At 43.9% G+C, this 18,844-nt stretch overlaps 1 protein-coding gene across 1 annotated transcript in view; it reads right to left on the bottom strand.

Annotated features, from left to right (window-relative positions):
* Positions 1-433: 433 nt before the first annotated feature.
* The window catches only part of LOC146014438 (vomeronasal type-2 receptor 26-like), a 43,546-nt gene continuing 25,135 nt past the window's right edge, over positions 434-18,844 (bottom strand). The window contains exon 4 of the mRNA XM_083151625.1: positions 434-1,392. Within this exon, the coding sequence (XP_083007751.1) occupies positions 638-1,392 (755 nt within the window). The 3' untranslated portion in view covers positions 434-637. The remainder of the gene's footprint in view (positions 1,393-18,844) is intronic.

The following is an 18,844-nucleotide window of genomic DNA, read 5'->3' on the forward strand; positions in this document are numbered from 1 at the left end:
GATACAGGGCGATTTGAGCAAAAATCGCATTTTCGGAAAAACGGTCAACACAATAAATCTCGCCCAGTATGTCTTGTTGTTTCCACACTAGAAATATCTGCAGGATCAGACATTTTGGATACAGCAATCACACACACTCACTCACACACACACTTAATTTCTCAATTGGATAATTGAACTACTGCTAATGTTGCTGCTTAGCTCATCTTTATCTCTGACTGAAATGTTTATGCCTCCTCCATCTGCAATGTCCTGCATTGGCAAACTCTGCATTTCTTCTTTAAGCCTGCACACAGATGCCTGACCAGTCTTATCTTCCCATTACTGCTGCCTCCACTACCAAGTGTATACAACGTCACAATCCCACCACCAGGATTTCCCCTGAGCAGCTTGTACACACTGGATTTTTTTTTCCTCTGCTATCCTCATCAGACTCTCTGTATGGTCCAAAACTAAACAGATCAGTCTATCCCTTTCTCATATAGTAAGCTCTCCATGACTAAAGTGTCAGATTTGAGTATGATTGCATTATTTAATATAATAACTCTAAACAATATACACAACCCCATTAAACTATAAGATGAATTATACAGTTTTAAAGAGTAAATATGACAATATAGGATTAGTATAAGTACAATTAGAAGGAGTTTTCTATACATTTTTTTTCTATAATGAGTTTTCTGGAGTTCAGTTCAGGCTTTACAAGCAGAATATAGAGTTTTGGGAGAAATATACAGCCCAGAACCCCAGCACATGAGATCAGTATGGAGAATATCTCTACAGCCACCATGTATTTCCCTTTGGTGCTCAAATAGGCCGGGATCATTGAAATCCACACACTGCAGAACAGCAGCATGCTGAAGGTGATGTACTTGGCCTCATTAAAGCTGTCCGGTAATGTCCTCACCATGAAAGCAAGAACAAAGCTCACAGCTGCCAGGATCCCAATGTCACCCAACACAGAGTAAAACCCGATTACTGACCCTTCATTACACTGAATGATGATCATTCCCTGGTAGGTGTGATGGTCATTTTCCTGGTAGGGAGGAGACACAGACAGCCAGATACTACAGAGCAGGACTTGGATGGAGGAGCACACAATGACCACATAATGAGATAATTTGTGTGTGACCCACTTCCTCCAGGGACTGCCAGGTTTGGTGGCTTTGAAAGCTAAACAGACATTGACAGTTTTGGCCAGTACAGAAGCAACAGCTGTGGAGAAGGAGATCCCAAATGATGTCTGTCTCAGTCTGCAGGTTATGTCCACTGGCCGGCCAAGGAAAAAGAACACACAGAGGAAGCTCAGCAAGATGGAGACCAGGAGAATGATGCTCACAGCCCGATTATTGGCTTTCACAATTGGGGTGTCCCAGTAATAAGCAAAGTTCCCTATAATAAAAAATGTTATAGCAGAGAAGAATAAAGCTGTGACTGCAAAAATTAAAACCAAATTATCCTTTTCATAGGACAGAAAGTCGTACAATTTGGGAACACATCTGACTTTTCTCTTATCCGGCCACTCTTCATCGGGACACCTATGGCAAAATACACTGTCTGTAAAATGGAAATAAAAACATATTTGTTTAAGTCATGTGTTTCTATATTAATCAATACAACCCAGCATATTAATATAATGTTAATGTCATTATCTTATGTGGAATGTGTTTGTGAGTCTTTTTCATTATCAAAAATACTCTATGTTTCATTCCTTAAGTAAACCATTGAAAAGATTAAAGGTTTTGTAGAAATAAACTTAGTAATATTATAAATCCTGGAAAGCCATCAGCCATAGCAGATATTGCAGGGAATATGCCACTGCATGGGGGACCAGAAGACCATCTTTGAACTGAAAACCTTAGTCCCAAGAGGATTAAATGTGGACTTTGAATACAAATGGTTCATTTAATTACATTTTTTACAGGGTTAATTGTTTTTATTATTGATGTACTAATCCCTGTTTCTATTGTGTTTGTATGTCCACTACTTCTATTTCCCCCGGCTCTATAAATATAATGGATTTTATTATGGAGACAAAGATGTTTTTATGGTTTTTAAATTTTATATATTTTTGTACTTTTATATAATTTTGTATTTTTGTATTTTTGTACTTTTCTATTATCGGATTGTAATATACCATATTTTTTATATGTCATTATTATGTGACAAATATTTCTTAAAATATGTGCAATATTAGAGCCGGGTATAGGTATTCTGCAGGTTTATCTGTGGATTGGAGGAAAAGCATCATGTGATATGGGATTGAGCTTTAAATAGCGGTCCGGTGAAATGAGCAGCACGTCTTGACAAAGGAAATATCCGAAACGCGTTGACGTGTTAGGTCTGACGTCACCCGCCGTCAGAAGTGTATTGGACAGGTATCGGAGCGTGTCCGGAGAGAAGGCTTCCCCCTCAAGCGTCTGCAGCGCCGAGGGTTTCTAACAGCTGAGCCGACTTGAAGTGCCGCAAAGTTACCTGCGTTTGTCTGCTGTTTTTATCTGTATATGGATCCATTGTTGTGAATAAATTTTCGTGTGCCTTTACCTTGGAGTCCTGTGGATTGGATCCTCAAAGATACTGTTACGTGAACGCGTGACAGTATTCAAATGTAAGTTCTGATTTACCTACTTATACCAAGAAGTGTATGGTCTTATTGGAGTTCAAAGAAACTGCTATGTGAACGCGAGTGAGAACTTTAAAGTAAGTGTGGTATATTTAACCCACTAAAGCACAAGTTCCCAACTTCGATCCCTCCTGCTCACAAGCAAGTTTCATTTTGGACTCTGCGCTGGTTCCTTCCTAAAACCTATTGTCTGCAACTCTTCATCGGGACACCTATGGCAAAATACACTGTCTGTAAAATGGAAATAAAAACATATTTGTTTAAGTCATGTGTTTCTATATTAATCAATACAACCCAGCATATTAATATAATGTTAATGTCATTATCTTATGTGGAATGTGTTTGTGAGTCTTTTTCATTATCAAATATACTCTATGTTTCATTCCTTAAGTAAACCATTGAAAAGATTAAAGGTTTTGTAGAAATAAACTTAGTAATATTATAAATCCTGGAAAGCCATCAGCCATAGCAGATATTGCAGGGAATATGCCACTGCATGGGGGACCAGAACTGCAGGTCCTTGTAATACCCAGTGGCATAGGTAAGTTTTGGGCGCCCCCCCCCCCCCCGCCGCCGCCCCGCCAAGCACCCCCCTCCGCCCATGCAAACCCCCCCCCCCCCAATCCCCCACAGCCTTACCTATCACGCTGGTCCCGGCAGCTCCGTTCTTCTGCTGAGGACCACCACAAAATGGCCGGCCCCATACAGCAGACAGTTTCAGAGAACTACAAGGGTGGACTTTCCAAACTTCTTGAGGCGCAAACCGTCCAGATGTTTTTCTGGCCGTCAATACTTCATTCAGTCTCTCTGGTAATTTTTCCGATGTTTCTCAGGGAATAAATCAAAAGAGAAACCACCAATTAGATGTAGACCAATATGAATTAATTCTACTATCTGGAGTGAAGTAGGAGATCATAGACGGGCGTACCCAACTCACAGTGTGAATGGCACTGTATGTGCACGTAGCGGGTACTTGTTCCGTTGATTATTTCTCTATGACTTCCCTCTTGGCTCCAAATGATGTGTGTACCATAAAAAATAAAAATTAAATAACAATGTGTGACTCTGTTGGCTTCATACTGTGAATTCTTTATGGTGGGAAAAGAGTCTCATAGGCGCACCTCACTCACTTAAAACAAGGGGGAGGTACACACATAGAGGTTTCTTTTCCTGTTTGGTGTATCGAATATATATACACAAGTGTTGTGAAAAAATGGTAGGCGTACCCTACTCACGGTAGGGTACAGTATAAACCCGTAGCAGGTTCTTTGCCTTTCCTTTCAAGTGTTTACAGTGATCAAAATTCTCTCCATTCGATGTGTAAAAAATAGACAATGTGTAATCTCGTCATTACTCCCTATACCTTTTTTTTGAGATCTATGGGGTAGCAAATTTTTTACCAAAGATTATGGTGATAAATGTACATCCATACCGGGACTCACACTGAATGGTGCTTTCAACATGTGCATAAAGGTATCTTTATGTGCTCTTTAATTGTGGACAAATCCTTCACCAAGTGAAAATAAATCAGAATCTTTATACCGTCTAGGTGGAATATTCTGAATGATAGTCGTATTGGCGTACCCCGACTTACGATTGGATAAGTCTTTACACTCCCGTAACATTTTCTTTCGGCCCTGTGCTGCTGGTATTGTGCTGGGAGATCATCATCCAGACATATACCCGGTATGCATAGGGTGAAAAGGAAATAATATCTCAGAGTTCTTGCCCACAATCGGGGGAATTATTTTAAATGATTCAAGGCTGAGTGACAATCGATATTTCTTCCGTAAAAAAAATTATTTATTCTCCATTTTAAAAGTCCTCCATCCCCATGATGGTAGGATATCACAAATTCCAAAGACAAGACCCACAATGGTCATACACAGGATAAAAAAATAAAAACCAAAAAAAATGAATAACAAGTTCTTAAAAATATACATACATCCAATGTTGGGTAGAATAGATGTGATGGCTGCTCACTCTCCACACTGGCTGTCGACGCGATTCGGTGTAAAACACCTTTTTCAAGACATGCTGGTGGAGGGTGAGAGGCCATACTTTTATACCCTGAGCAGCCAATAATCTCTAGGCAGGAAGTGATGCAATCGACATTCCCAAATATTTAACAAAGGTTAAAAACTTATATTCAAGTATAACATCAACTTCAATCTGTATTCCATAGTACATTTTTATATAAGCAGCAGCTTTTTTCTTTGTTCTTAAACATAAAAATTCAATCACACTCATAATTACCGGACGGTTGCCATGACAACCGAGTATACACATCCGGTGGACATATACGCTCTCTCCAAATGCTTTGTGTAACGGAGGTTCATATGGGATTCTTCCGGTTGCTGAACCGCAACTACGGAAGCCTGGCGGGGTCAAACAGGTGATCGCGTCTTCCGACTTCCGGCTCTGTTGAACTGCATAACGCGGAAGTGTCCACTGCGTGCGCTCCGTTGTCATGGCACCACGTCTCTGCAGGACATAATACACAACTGGATTACAAAGTGTACAATTTTTAAATGGTTATCAGACAGATAATGCCGTGCAACCTATGAGGCTAAGTGGTGTCTTTTTCACCTCCATAGGAGGACCTTTCATAGGCAGCAGGTGCTTAGAAAATCTATCTAAGAAATGTTCCAATTCAGGGAACAACGGCTCTCCAACTTTGAAAAACTATTTGAGGATAATTCCGATGAGACCGAACTAATAGATGAGGATCTGGAAGGAATTATGTCAAAGTTGGAAAGCTTAATGCTAAAAGAGAGCAAAACCCTATGGGAAGTTATTACATTGGAGAAATACCTCTCACAAAAATTGATCCCAAAGGGGTTAAAAATTAATAAAACCTCAACCTTCTCCACTGCAAGGGAAGAGTTTAAAAAACAGTTGGAAACCATCATAAATAAGTGCTCCCTCTCCTTAATGGAGCTGATAATAAACGAAAGGGAGGGAGTTAGAAAAAAATAGAAGAAGAGATTAAATTATACAAGTCATTAGCTTCCCCCTATGCTAAAAGTGAAGAATTTAGGGTTTTGGAACATACGATAACCACAAATGTAAGAAAAACAGAAAGAGCTCTCATACAAAGAAAAGTAAAAAAAATTAAAAGGGATAAGGAGGACTCTAATAAGGTTTCAGATGAGATAAAACCCATACAAAAAGAACTAAAGCAGGCTGATCAAGGAAAAAAATATGGGAATCAAAGGGAAAAAAAACATACAAAGCTCACATAGATATGGACCTAATAAATCCACTGAGAGACCTTATAGACGGAATGAAGACTCATCACAATATCAGAGAGAGTCGTTCCGTATAAATAGAAACTCATCCCCCTATCGCAGACCTGATCCATATGAACGTAGGGAACCCTACCGTATACCACATTGGAAGAAGTTCACTCCAAGAGACACAACACAATACCATCAGAGTGAACATAGGAGGACTCCGGAATGGAGAATTCCCTCAAAAATCCATAGAAGATCCACAAGAGAACAACATGAGGTCCCGATAGAATATAAAAACAGATATAGTCCCCTCCTAGAAGAGATCTCTATGACCGAGGACTATGACATCTGTCAGTCTTCTTTTTTAGAGATGAGTTACACTTCCTCTCCCAACATCTAGACCAGCCCCCTAGGTATAGGGGAAAAAGGGCAGGAAGAAAAGATAAAATGAGGACTACTCCTAAGAGGTAAAAAAAAAACAGAAAAAATAAAAGGGAAAAAAGAAAAACCCGAAAGGGAGACAATAAGTCAAGGAGGGTAAGCCCTATAAAAATGACTACGAAATTTTTTAATTTAAGCTCTCATGCTCTATCCCATGAGGAAGAGAATCTTTTAAAGAAAGGCCTCAAATATGCTCCCACGAACCATATAAACAATTTTGAGCTCTATATAGATCTACAGAGATTTACAAGAAAGCTAACTTTAAAAAAATTATTTGAAAAACAAGACCACATAGTGTTGGGAATCTGGATTTATGATTCAGTCTGCTTTTGGTTTTGTGTTCAGCATTTGACTCACTGGTGGCCTCCAGTGGTAGCTATGTGCCACATCAGCTCAGTATTCTGGCAGCTAATTATTCACTAGGCTGTGAGGTAATTAGCTCATTAAGCACTAGCCTGGGAGCTCCCGGGATCTTCAGCTGTGATTAATCACCTGAGCCCTTTATAGGGCAGGCTTTCCTGCAATACTCTGCCAGTGATAGCTTCAGTTCCTGTCAGCTTCTAGCTTGCTCCTGGTCCCTGTTCCTGCGTTCTCTTTTGGATCCCTGGAACTATTCTCTGCAGTGGCCCCCAGCCATCTGGTCTGCTTCCAGCGTGCTGTTTGTCCCAGCTCTGCTCCAGTGCCGAGTCTTGATCCACAGTTATCATTACCCCGTGGGTCACGTAAGTGCTCCAGTGGAGCCTGGTTCCTTATTCTTTAGTCCTACGGGCAAGCGGCCCTTTCTCCTTAGTTATAATTATTATTATCCTGGTTCTGCTCTCCGTGGTTCGGAGAGGCCCACAACTGTGGGTTTACGTCTGTTTTGGGGTACCGTCACTTTAAGAGTACTATTTTTATGTTGGCGTGTGTTTGGTTTGGTGGCGCCCTATTGTTGCTTTGTTCTGGTGTTTGCGACTCGGTCGCGCTGTCCCGTCCTTGGCCTGGTGCCGGTTAGTCAGGGTTTTTTTCAGGTAGGCCCGTTAGTTAGATCTGCCTTTTGAGATACCCCCTGGCGATCGCTCACCCCTTGTCACCACATAACTCCTAGCTGCATCGGGGTCGGAGCAGGCTTAACCGGCTCCTTCGAACGCGGCGGCTACAGGCGAAGCCTATCACTACCGCAGGGGTATTCCATCTGCCCGGGGGACTCAACAGAGTCAGTGTAGGGTTTCGCTGTGGCCGTTCTAACCAGCGGTCCCGGCTCCGGGCTCACGCCTGATTTCCAGCTTCCGGTAGTTACATCCAGTGTCCAGGCAGCATCCGTAACATTATCACTGGCCCTACCGATATATGCAGGTGATCACAGTAGTCATAGGGATACATGCATATATACAATTTTGTTTCATGATATTTTGGATGTTGTGCTTGATTACTGGACCTATAGATTTACCCATATTAAGATTTTTTTTTCTCCCTTACGTTCCAGTAATTGTCCGGTTCAGGTTTTTCAGCTTGCCCAGCTGGTCTGTCTGTCTGTTTTGGGTGGTTGTTAATTTCTGCCCGGAGTTAAAGATGCAGGCCTTGCAAGCCTCCTTGATTGCCTTAAATACGGCATTTACTGCCTTAAGACCTGAGCGAGTTAAGGGTTTGCAGCAGTCATTCCTGCAATTGCAAGACCTTTTAACTCAAATTTTCCTGGACCTGTCTGAGGTTCTAGGGGCTGAATCAGCTCCTAAGGAAACCCTGACTAAAGAGGGGTTAGTCAGTAACACTTCGGTTCAGGAGGTTCAGAGGGGACATGGAAGTTTTCCACGACTAAGGCTCTCACCTGAGGAGCGGTTAAGGCGTAGAAACTTCAAATTATGTCTCTACTGTGGGGGTTCAGGCCACTTCCTGCTTAATTGCGAATTACGCAGCCCTGGCGGTGGTGCTGGGAAGTATTTTCCTCAACCCAAGTGGATTCAGGAGGTTACATCTGTGCCTGACCTCACATCCCCTGCACTTAGCACTCCGGCTTACAACTGGGGTCCTAAGACTAGGGCGCCCCTGGTTATGTCACGGAATCTGAAAGGGACGGGGAATCCTCCCGCTAGGATTCTGGAAAGAAAGACGTTGGTTGCTAGTATCCCAGTCAGGGAAATCAATGTTCTTTCAATGCTGGACTTGCTAGACCCAGTAGGGGAATCTCAGGTGGTTCACTCGGAGGGGGTCTCAAGCGGCATAACCCCAGAGGGGGTCTTAGATGCCGTGATCTCTGAGAGGGTCTTAAGGGGCACAATCCCACAGGAAGTCATGGATGCCATTGCTCCCAATAGCGTCCGGAGGGACACGACTCAAAAGAGGAAGTCTCAGGCAATAGTCTGTAGTGACATCATCCCCGAAGTTGAGATTCCCGGGGTTGCCTCCGAGACTGTAGGTCTAGGAGTAATACATAATGACCCAATTCCTATGGGCGAATCCGATGCCGTGAGTCCGTCAAGTGAGAGTGGGGCTTGGGGCTTGTTGGGCAACTCTGTAGCTCGAGGTCAGCTGAGCAAGTTCGATGCCCAAGGCCCGTCAGACGAGTCCGATAATACTCCTGACGCTCCATATTTCAACGGAGATTTTACCCAGCTGTGCTCTATTGCTCGTAAATTCCTCTCAAAAATGGACTTCACACCTGATATGAAGATAACCCCTACTTCTGCTGTCCATTATCTCCTGTCACGCTTTAGAGGAAGAGCTTTGGATTGGGTTAAACCTCTCATAGAGGCTGACGATCCCATCCTAAGGGATCTTCCGTCTTTTCTAAAAACCGTGCGGAAAATGTTCGGCCCAAAGGCCATAGCCCCAAGGAGGGCCTTAAAGGCCGTAGCCCCGAGTGGGGGCCCAAAGGTCGTAGCCCTGAGTGGGGGCCCAAAGGCCGTAGCCCCGAGTGGGGGCCCAAAAGTCTGTTTCGCCCCAGAAGGTGGGCAAGTCTGTTTCGCCCCAGAAGGTGGGCAAGTCTGTTTCGCCCCAGAAGGTGGGCAAGTCTGTTTCACCCCAGAAGGTGGGCAAGTCTGTTTCGCCCCGGAAGGTGGGCAAGTCTGTTTCGCCCCGGAAGTTGGGCAAGTCTGTTTCGCCCCGGAAGGTGGGCAAGTCTGTTTCGCCCCGGAAGGTGGGCAAGTCTGTTTCGCCCCGGAAGGTGGGCAAGTCTGTTTCGCCCCGGAAGGGGACTCTGTCTGTCCGGTCCCGGAAGGGGACTCTGTCTGTCCGGTCCCGGAAGGGGACTCTGTCTGTCCGGTCCCTGAGGGGGGCTCAGTCCATCTAGCCTCAAGTGGTATTATAGAAGCTGTATCCCCGGAAGGGGTGGCCATATCCTTGTCTGAGGTCCCAAAGACCACAGCCTCAGCAAGGGTCTTGAGGGCCAAAAACCCAGTGAGCATTTCTGTCTTGCCAGCTTCTCGGGAGGCTTCAGAAATCTTAGACCCAAAGGTTGTTGTTCCCATAGAGAATTCCAGTTCTGAGGTCCCAGAGGTGGATGTCCCTACGTCCATCGTTTTTGATGGAGATCTTGCCCATTTTATTGCCCTGGTTAAACACTATACTTCCCTTTTTGAATCAGGACCATCTTCAGGGGTCACTTGGACTAATATTATATACCTCCTCATTTCGGCCTTTAGGGGTAGACCTCAGACATGGACCTACGAGCGGATCAATTCTGGTGACCCTTGTATTCGAGATCTATCTTCTTTCTGTGATGCAGTTATTAAGAAGTTCAGTCCCAAAAAGAAGGATGGGGTTCCACCAGCTCCTGGAAATGTGGTGTCCAGCATAAGCCAGGGGCTTAAGGACCTGGCTTCTGGAGACTCACAGTCTCTGTTTGTTCATTCTTCTGCCTCATCGCTTGGTCCGGAATCCAGGAGTTTAGCTATTGGTTTTGTCTCACTGACTCCTGACAAAATTTTTTTGGACACATCTGGTACCTGTAATTCTGGGTCTGGGGAATCCAATAAGAGTTCTGCCTATGGCCAATTAAGACATTCTTCCCTTTCTGAGATTCAATCTGTTAAAAAGACTCTCATGATCTCCTCAGATCAAGACTTCAACTCTGTTTCTAATTTGGTAACCCATAGCTGTGATTTGATAGAAGTTACCATCAGATCTGATAATGTGTGGGGCCTTAAACTGCTGATTCCATCAAAATCTAGGAAAAAGAAAAAGAAGAAGCATTAATCTTTTTCCGCTTTCCTGGATCATCTTGTTTGTCTTTTTGGTTGTGCCCTGTGGTCACCCTCTAGGGGGGGGGCACTGAGACAAGCCGTGGTTTTGGCTTGTGTTTGGTTTTTGTTCATCCCTTCTCCAAAATCCAGATGATCGTTTTTCTTGGATGTCTGGAATTTTGGGGTCTGTTGACCCCTCCTCAAGGGGGGGGGGGGTACTGTTGGGAATCTGGATTTATGGTTCAGTCTGCTTTTGGTTTTGTGTTCAGCATTTGACTCACTGGTGGCCTCCAGTGGTAGCTATGTGCCACATCAGCTCAGTATTCTGGCAGCTAATTATTCACTAGGCTGTGAGGTAATTAGCTCATTAAGCACTAGCCTGGGAGCTCCCGGGATCTTCAGCTGTGATTAATCACCTGAGCCCTTTATAGGGCAGGCTCTCCTGCAATACTCTGCCAGTGATAGCTTCAGTTCCTGTCAGCTTCTAGCTTGCTCCTGGTCCCTGTTCCTGCGTTCTCTTTTGGATCCCTGGAACTATTCTCTGCAGTGGCCCCCAGCCATCTGGTCTGCTTCTAGCGTGCTGTTTGTCCCAGCTCTGCTCCAGTGCCGAGTCTTGATCCACAGTTATCATTACCCCATGGGTCACGTAAGTGCTCCAGTGGAGCCTGGTTCCTTATTCTTTAGTCCTACGGGCAAGCGGCCCTTTCTCCTTAGTTATAATCATTATTATCCTGGTTCTGCTCTCCGTGGTTTGGAGAGGCCCACAACTGTGGGTTTACGTCTGTTTTGGGGTACCGTCACTTTAAGAGTACTATTTTTATGTTGGCGTGTGTTTGGTTTGGTGGCGCCCTATTGTTGCTTTGTTCTGGTGTTTGCGACTCGGTCGCACTGTCCCGTCCTTGGCCTGGTGCCGGTTAGTCAGGGTTTTTTTCAGGTAGGCCCGTTAGTTAGATCTGCCTTTTGAGATACCCACTGGTGATCGCTCACCCCTTGTCACCACATAACTCCTGGCTGCATCGGGGTCGGAGCAGGCTTAACCGGCTCCTTCGAACGCGGCGGCAACAGGTGAAGCCTAGCACTACCGCAGGGGTATTCCATCTGCCCGGGGGACTCAATAGAGTCAGTGTAGGGTTTCGCTGTGGCCGTTCTAACCAGCGGTCCCGGCTACAGGCTCACGCCTGATTTCCAGCTTCCGGTAGTTACATCCAGTGTCCAGGCAGCATCCGTAACACATAGTGGAAGAAAGGAATAATGAAGAGGTACACACCTCATTCAAGCCCAAATCGATTTTTTACCCCCAACACTGTAAGGGCCCCTTTCTGGAGACATTTTCCACCCTTGTCTTCGAGGATATAAAGTCCATTAAGATAGACAAAAAGTAATCTAATCTGACCCTCAAAGAAAAAACTGCCATGAAAAATCTTAAGGAAAACAAAAAAATCCTAGTAAAACCTGCTGATAAAGGGGGGGGATCGTAATTATGAACGTGGTTAAATATGAGGCTGAAGTTATGAGACAATTGGGGGATGTATCAACCTATAAGAGATTAAGGGGGGATCCCACCCAGAATACTCTCCAAAAATTGGAAGTACTCTTAAAAACCGCCCTGGGAAAAAATGTAATATCTCCGGGAGAATACAAGTTTCTTCTAAATGAAAAACCTACTACTCCCGTTATATACATACTGCCCAAGGTACATAAAAGCCTGGTGGACCCCCCTGGAAGACCTATCATCTCCGGGGTGGATTCCATTACCAGCAATTTGTCTATGTATATAGACTACCACCTCCAACCCCTGGTGTCACTAAACAAATCACATCTGAAGGATACGAGTGACTTTTTAAAACTTATTGGTTCCATTAAATGGAAAAAAGAATACCTACTGGTCACTGCAGACGTAAGTTCTTTGTACACCATTATCCAGCATGAGATTGGTATTCAGAGTTCAAAACAGTTTCTAGCCACGTCTGAGAAATCACAGGACCTCCAAAATTTTATTCTGGAGGGCATATCCTTTATTTAAAAAAACTATTTATTTTTGTTTGACGACAACTTTTACATCCAGCGTACAGGGACCGCGATGGGCACCAGATTCGCCCCGAGCTATGCCAACTTGTTTATGGGGGCATGGGAGCTTAATACTATCTGGGCAAACAACCCATTCGGGGCGAGTCTGGTGTCCTACGCGAGGTACATAGATGATATTTTTTTGGTTTAGGAGGGTGACAGGGAGACCCTTGACTCCTTTTGCAAATACTTAAATACTGTAGCAACAACTATAATATCAAATTGTCCTTTGAAATAGCGGAAAAAAGCATAAATTTCCTAGACATTACAGTTTATGTGGAAGAAGATGTCCTTAAATACAAACATTTCTGTAAACCCACAGACTCCGGGACCTATATCCCATCATCCAGTTGCCACCATAAAAATTGGCTTGGTTCCATCCCAAAGGGGCAGTTCAAACGACTTAGAAGGAACTGCTCTGATGATATTTCATTCTCTGAGCAGGCAAATGAGATGAAAAATAAATTTAGAGGATGTGGTTATGAGAATTCCATACTGGAAAAGGAAATTGACACTCTGAAAATTAATACTTTAGTACCATTGGGATAAACAGCAGAAAAATGAAAATTATGCCTATTCGTTCATCACTACATACACGGATGAACATAAGGCGGTAGAGAAAATATTCCGAAAGCTTTGGAAGATTTTACAGAGTGATCTTATCCTCAAAAAAATCATACCAGACCGTCCTAAACACATATATCGGAAAGCACCTAATATACGTGATAGTCTGGTAAAAAGCAGTTTTTCTTCTAAACCCCCAATGTCCAAGATTACATCTATGGGCTTCTTTAGATGCGGCAGCTGCATCGGATGCAAAAATATTAAAAGTAATGGTACTAACAAAATCTCTGAATACACCATTAATGGCCACAAGATGGTGATTAAAGATGTCATCACCTGTAACACAAAAAATGTGGTATATACAATTGAATGCAGCTGCAAAAAACATTATATTGGCAGAACAACTAGGCCTCTAAAAATTAGATTGGGGGAACATTTGAGAAATGTTAAAAATGGTATGGAATCACACTCTCTATCTTCTCATTTCAAAAATGTACACAAATGTTCTACACAAGAAATTGTATCCTTTTGCAGCCTTAGAATTGCCAGAGGGAATATTAGACAGAAAGATGATATTACTCCATTGGCTAAATTGGAGATGAACCTTATATTTAATTGCAATACACTGATACCAGGAGGCCTAAACGGTGACTTCAAGCTTAAGTGGTTCCTCTGAGGGATGGGACCACTTGGGGCTATACCTAATCATCTTAAATAATGAGGGGTTTCTTTAGCCCAATTTCTGTCGCATATTCCATCCAAATAGGTTCCCCACAATGGATATATATCGTTGGAACCATTGCATTATGATAGATAGGCTTAAAATGTAAAGTGGTCCCTTTAAGGGATACAATCATTAGAATACCCCTATAACTATGTATAAATTAGTCACCACTAAGCCTCATAGGTTGCACGGCATTATCTGTCTGATAACCATTTGAAAATTGTACACTTTGTAATCCAGTTGTGTATTATGTCCTGCAGAGACGTGGTGCCATGACAACGGAGCGCACGCAGTGGACACTTCCGCGTTATGCGGTTCAACAGAGCCGGAATTCGGAAGACGCGATCACCTGTTTGACCCCGCCAGGCTTCCGTAGTTGTGGTCCAGCAACCGGAAGAGGCGAGAGGCCAAAACAGAGTAGCGTCCTCCTAACGGGGAACACTGATCGCGACAATAACCGCAGCGATCACAAGGAATCTTAACATAGCAAAAGGGAGACATCGCCCATGAGGATAAAAGAATCCAATATGAACCTCCGTTACACAAAGCATTTGGAGAGAGCGTATCTGTCCACCGGATGTGTATACTCGGTTGTCATGGCAACCGTCCGGCAATTATGAGTGTGATTGTATTTTTGTTTAAGAACAAAGAAAAAAGCTGCTGCTTATATAAAAATGCCTAGAGATTATTGGCTGCTCAGGGTATAAAAGAATGGCCTCTCACCCTCCACCAGCATGTCTTGAAAAAGGTGTTTTACACCGAAACGCGTCGACAGCCAGTGTGGAGAGTGAGCAGCCATCACATCTATTCTACCCAACATTGGATGTATGTATATTTTTAAGAACTTGATATTCATTTTTTTGGTTTTTATTTTTTTATCCTGTGTATGACCATTGTGGTTCTTGTCTTTGGAATTTGTGATATCCTACCATCATGGGGATGGAGGACTTTTAAAATGGAGAATAAATATTTTTTTTACGGAAGAAATATCGATTGTCACTCAGCCTTGAATCATTTAAAAGAATTCCCCCGATTGTGGGCAAGAACTCTGAGATATCATTTCCTTTTCACCCTATGCATACCGGGTATATGTCTGGATGAGGATCTCCCAGCACAATACCAGCAGCACAGGGCCAAAAGAAAACATTACGGGAGTGTAAAGACTTATCCAATCGTAAGTCGGGGTACGCCAATACGACTAACATTCAGAATATTCCACCTAGACGGTATAAAGATTCTGATTTATTTTCACCTGGTGAAGGATTTGTCCACAATTAAAGAGCACATAAAGATACCTTTATGCACATGTTGAAAGCACCATTCAGTGTGAGTCCCGGTACGGATGTACATTTATCACCATAATCTTTGGTAAAAAATTCACTACCCCATAGATCTCAAAAAAAGATATAGGGAGTAGTGACGAGACTACACATCGTCTATTTTTTTCTGTTCAATTTATATACACATCGGATGGAGAGAATTTTGATCACTGTGAACACTTGAAAGGAAAGGCAAAGAACCTGCTACGGGTTTATACTGTTCCATACTTACCGTGAGTAGGGTACGCCTACCATTTTTTCACAACACTTGTGTATATATATTCGATACACCAAACAGGAAAAAAAACCTCTATGTGTGTACCTCCCCCTTGTTTTAAGTGAGTGTGGTGCGCCTATGAGACTCTTTTTCCACCATAAAGAATTCACAGTATGAAGCCAACAGAGTCACACATTGTTATTTAATTTTTATTTTTTATGGTACACACATCATTTGGAGCCAAGAGGGAAGTCATAGAGAAATAATCAACGGAACAAGTACCCGCTACGTGCACATACAGTGCCATTCACACTGTGAGTTGGGTACGCCCGTCTATGATCTCCTACTTCACTCCAGATAGTAGAATTAATTCATATTGGTCTACATCTAATTGGTGGTTTCTCTTTTGATTTATTCCCTGAGAAACATCGGAAAAATTACCAGAGAGACTGAATGAAGTATTGACGGCCAGAAAAACATCTGGACGGTTTGCTCCTCAGGAAGTTTGGAAAGTCCACCCTTGTATTTCTTGTATTATTGTTTTGGTTATTTGGTGATAACTAGGGACAAGTACGAACTAGGGCAGCATTGCGCCAAGGAAGGGTCATATCCTATAACTTGTTTTTGCATAGTTTCAGAGAACTGTGTGCTATATGGGGTTGGCCATTTTGTGGTGGTCCTCAGCAGAAGAACGGAGCCGCCGGGACCAGCGAGATAGGTAAGTCTGCGGGGGATTGGGGTGGGGGTGTAACTATAGCACTGCAGCCCCCGGCGCCCCCACATGCACAGCGCCCCCCCCCCCCCCCCCGTGCGGTTGCGGGGGCTGCGGTGCTATAGTTACGCCGCTGGTAATACCCCATTTACAACAAGAAGTAAATTACCGGGTCAAAGCTTTTCAAGCCAGTAATTTGTTGAAGACATAGGTTTTTCAGTGGTGTCAACACGGGTCCTAAATCCCGACACTCCGACCCTGCTCTTGACCAGGTTTTTTCCATCAAATTACCGGTTGAAATGCTTCAACATGGTAATTTGCTTCTTGGTGTGAATGGGGTATTACTAGGTGGTGTGAATAGGGTCCGGCTGCACCAGCCAACATGACCCGGCACTCAAAAATGACGGATAATTGCCAGGTGGCCAGTGTGAAAGGGGTATTAGTGAACACCGGCCTCCTGTGCGCTGTGAATTTACATTCACATTATAGGGGTGAGCCCTAAACACCCCTCAAAATGGGAAATTTCCCTATTCGTGGAAAGTTTCAGTAGAATTTTCTGAAGGCGCGTGAATATCTTTAGCTTTGACCCAATAACTTTCTTTAGGACTATGGGGTCTATTCTAATTGACTCGCTAAGCAGCCAAAATTCACTGCTTAGTGATCCATGCAACTTCACCCACCACCTGCATTAACACCCACCCCCACCACAATATCCCCTTGCAACCATGTGAGGGAATGTGTAATGAATACATAGTCCCTTGCATGGTGCCACTCAGTGATTTCATGGTCATTTCTCCTGCCTTTGCAAATATGTCAGTCTCAAGTGACTTAAATTGGAAGCCAGTGGGAGGAAGACAGGGACTGTCCATCATTTTCATGGGGACATCCACATAACAATGGAAGTTCCATTGGCCCAGCACTGCCACCACCCCTGTCAGCCCCTGTCCCTCGCTCCCCTTTGCAAACTGCCTGGCGAGTGAGCAACTTGCCACAGCCTTCCACAGTCAGAAATGCGCATGTAGAAATGTTAGTTAACACATTGTGAGGTGAAATAGTAAAAATAAGCTGTATATAAATTGCACTGAATGAAGGTATTAAAATCTCCTGCTGTTAAGTTCTCATTGCATAATGGGCGTTGTGGTAATTGCCGCACAGGGGGTGGTGGGGTAGTGGCACAGACAGGGAGAGGAAAGTCTAGGCTGATGGTATCACAGGCTGGTGGTGCGGGTGGCTGGCGTCCCGCCTGCAGTACACCTCTAACCTGCGAAGTGTGGTGTGTCCGATCTCTCCTCCGGTCGCATATCATGCCGCGGCTGAGGTTGGCACCTGGACCGCACAACCTGCCGGACTTCACAGAGCATGCAATGGACGAGACTTCCGGGTGTCGATATCGCGAGATATCTCAGTCCCCGCGCGCTCCGTGTGCTCTACTCCCGGCCGGGAGGAGAGTAGGTGGCTGTGTTGTATATATGCTGTAGTGTACTCCAACGCGATGCGACCCTACTTGGGTCTTCTTCAGGGAGTTTTGCTTGGGGTATGTCCTGACAGGGTTTATATCCCTGTGTGGATGGGAGTCTCCGTACTCATTGATATTTCACATTCCTCTCTGACACACATTGAGCATAGGCCTCACAACCCCCCATCTTGAATAACCTAAGGTAGACTACAGTGTGCAACTGGCACAGGACCACTGCAGCGGATGGTGCACACTAGCGTGACTGTACTGTAGAGTTTAGTGTATCAGTACAGGGTAGTGGACCACAATGGCTGATGTGTAGTGTAGCATCACTGATAGCATATAATAACACACACAGAACACATAGAGATGGAATGTAGGAGTAACTGCAAAAGTAAATAAGTACTGGTATCACACTGTCAGACAAGCAAACTGACTAATTGATCTGCATAAGAGTAGACACTTAAATGACACAGACAGAAAACAACGAGGCTAGACTGAGGAGCAGTACCGGTTACAGACAGGACATGGGTATAACAGAACACAAACAGAAACTCCAATAGAGCAAGTATCAGCTGGGTTACCTGACACTGCACAAGGCACAAGAAGGGAGATGGCAAGCTCTGGGAAACAGGATCCAGACAGGTTATAGTAGCACTTGACAGGATCTGTTTAGGATAAAACAGGCTTCCTCAGGAAATGCACACTAGGCAGTATCTGGGTTGTCAGGATAAGTCAGGGTTGTTCAAGGTATAACCAGCAATGACTCTAGGGCATGCTGGGTAATACCCACAGAGGCACTTATGTATTATATAGCTTTTCTTCTGGACTTGAAACTTGGGGGGACTGCTATGCTATTACTGGTGCCTGTCCTTGTGTTTCCCTCCTATGTCCCTATAGATTGTAAGCTTTCAGCAGGGCCCTCTTACCTCCAAGTCTGTCTGTTGCTACCCAGTTTGTTTTATCACTGTCTACAATTGTAAAGCACAATGGAATCTGCTGTGCTGTAAAATAAACTGTAAATAAATAATTCATGAAGAAATATCCAATCAGGACAGCCAAAATGGACAAGCCTCCTGATACCTACATGGCTTCACTAGAGCTGGGCAGCCAGACACAAGGTAATGGCCTAATTATGGGGAAGGTGAGACTGCACAAACCACACATGCAGGCATCAGGTTGCAGTTACATGGACCAGCTAGGGGCAGCTCGTAACAGCATGATAATTGGAGATGAATGTTAAAACACTAACACACTGTTCTCTGAAATTAGGTATAGATTTTTTGTTAAAGTATGGCCTCCAGTGTCTATCATACGCCTCTATC

Source organism: Crinia signifera, chromosome 1, assembly GCF_055691185.1.
Source record: "Crinia signifera chromosome 1, ASM5569118v1, whole genome shotgun sequence".
Taxonomy (NCBI): Eukaryota; Metazoa; Chordata; class Amphibia; order Anura; family Myobatrachidae; genus Crinia; species Crinia signifera.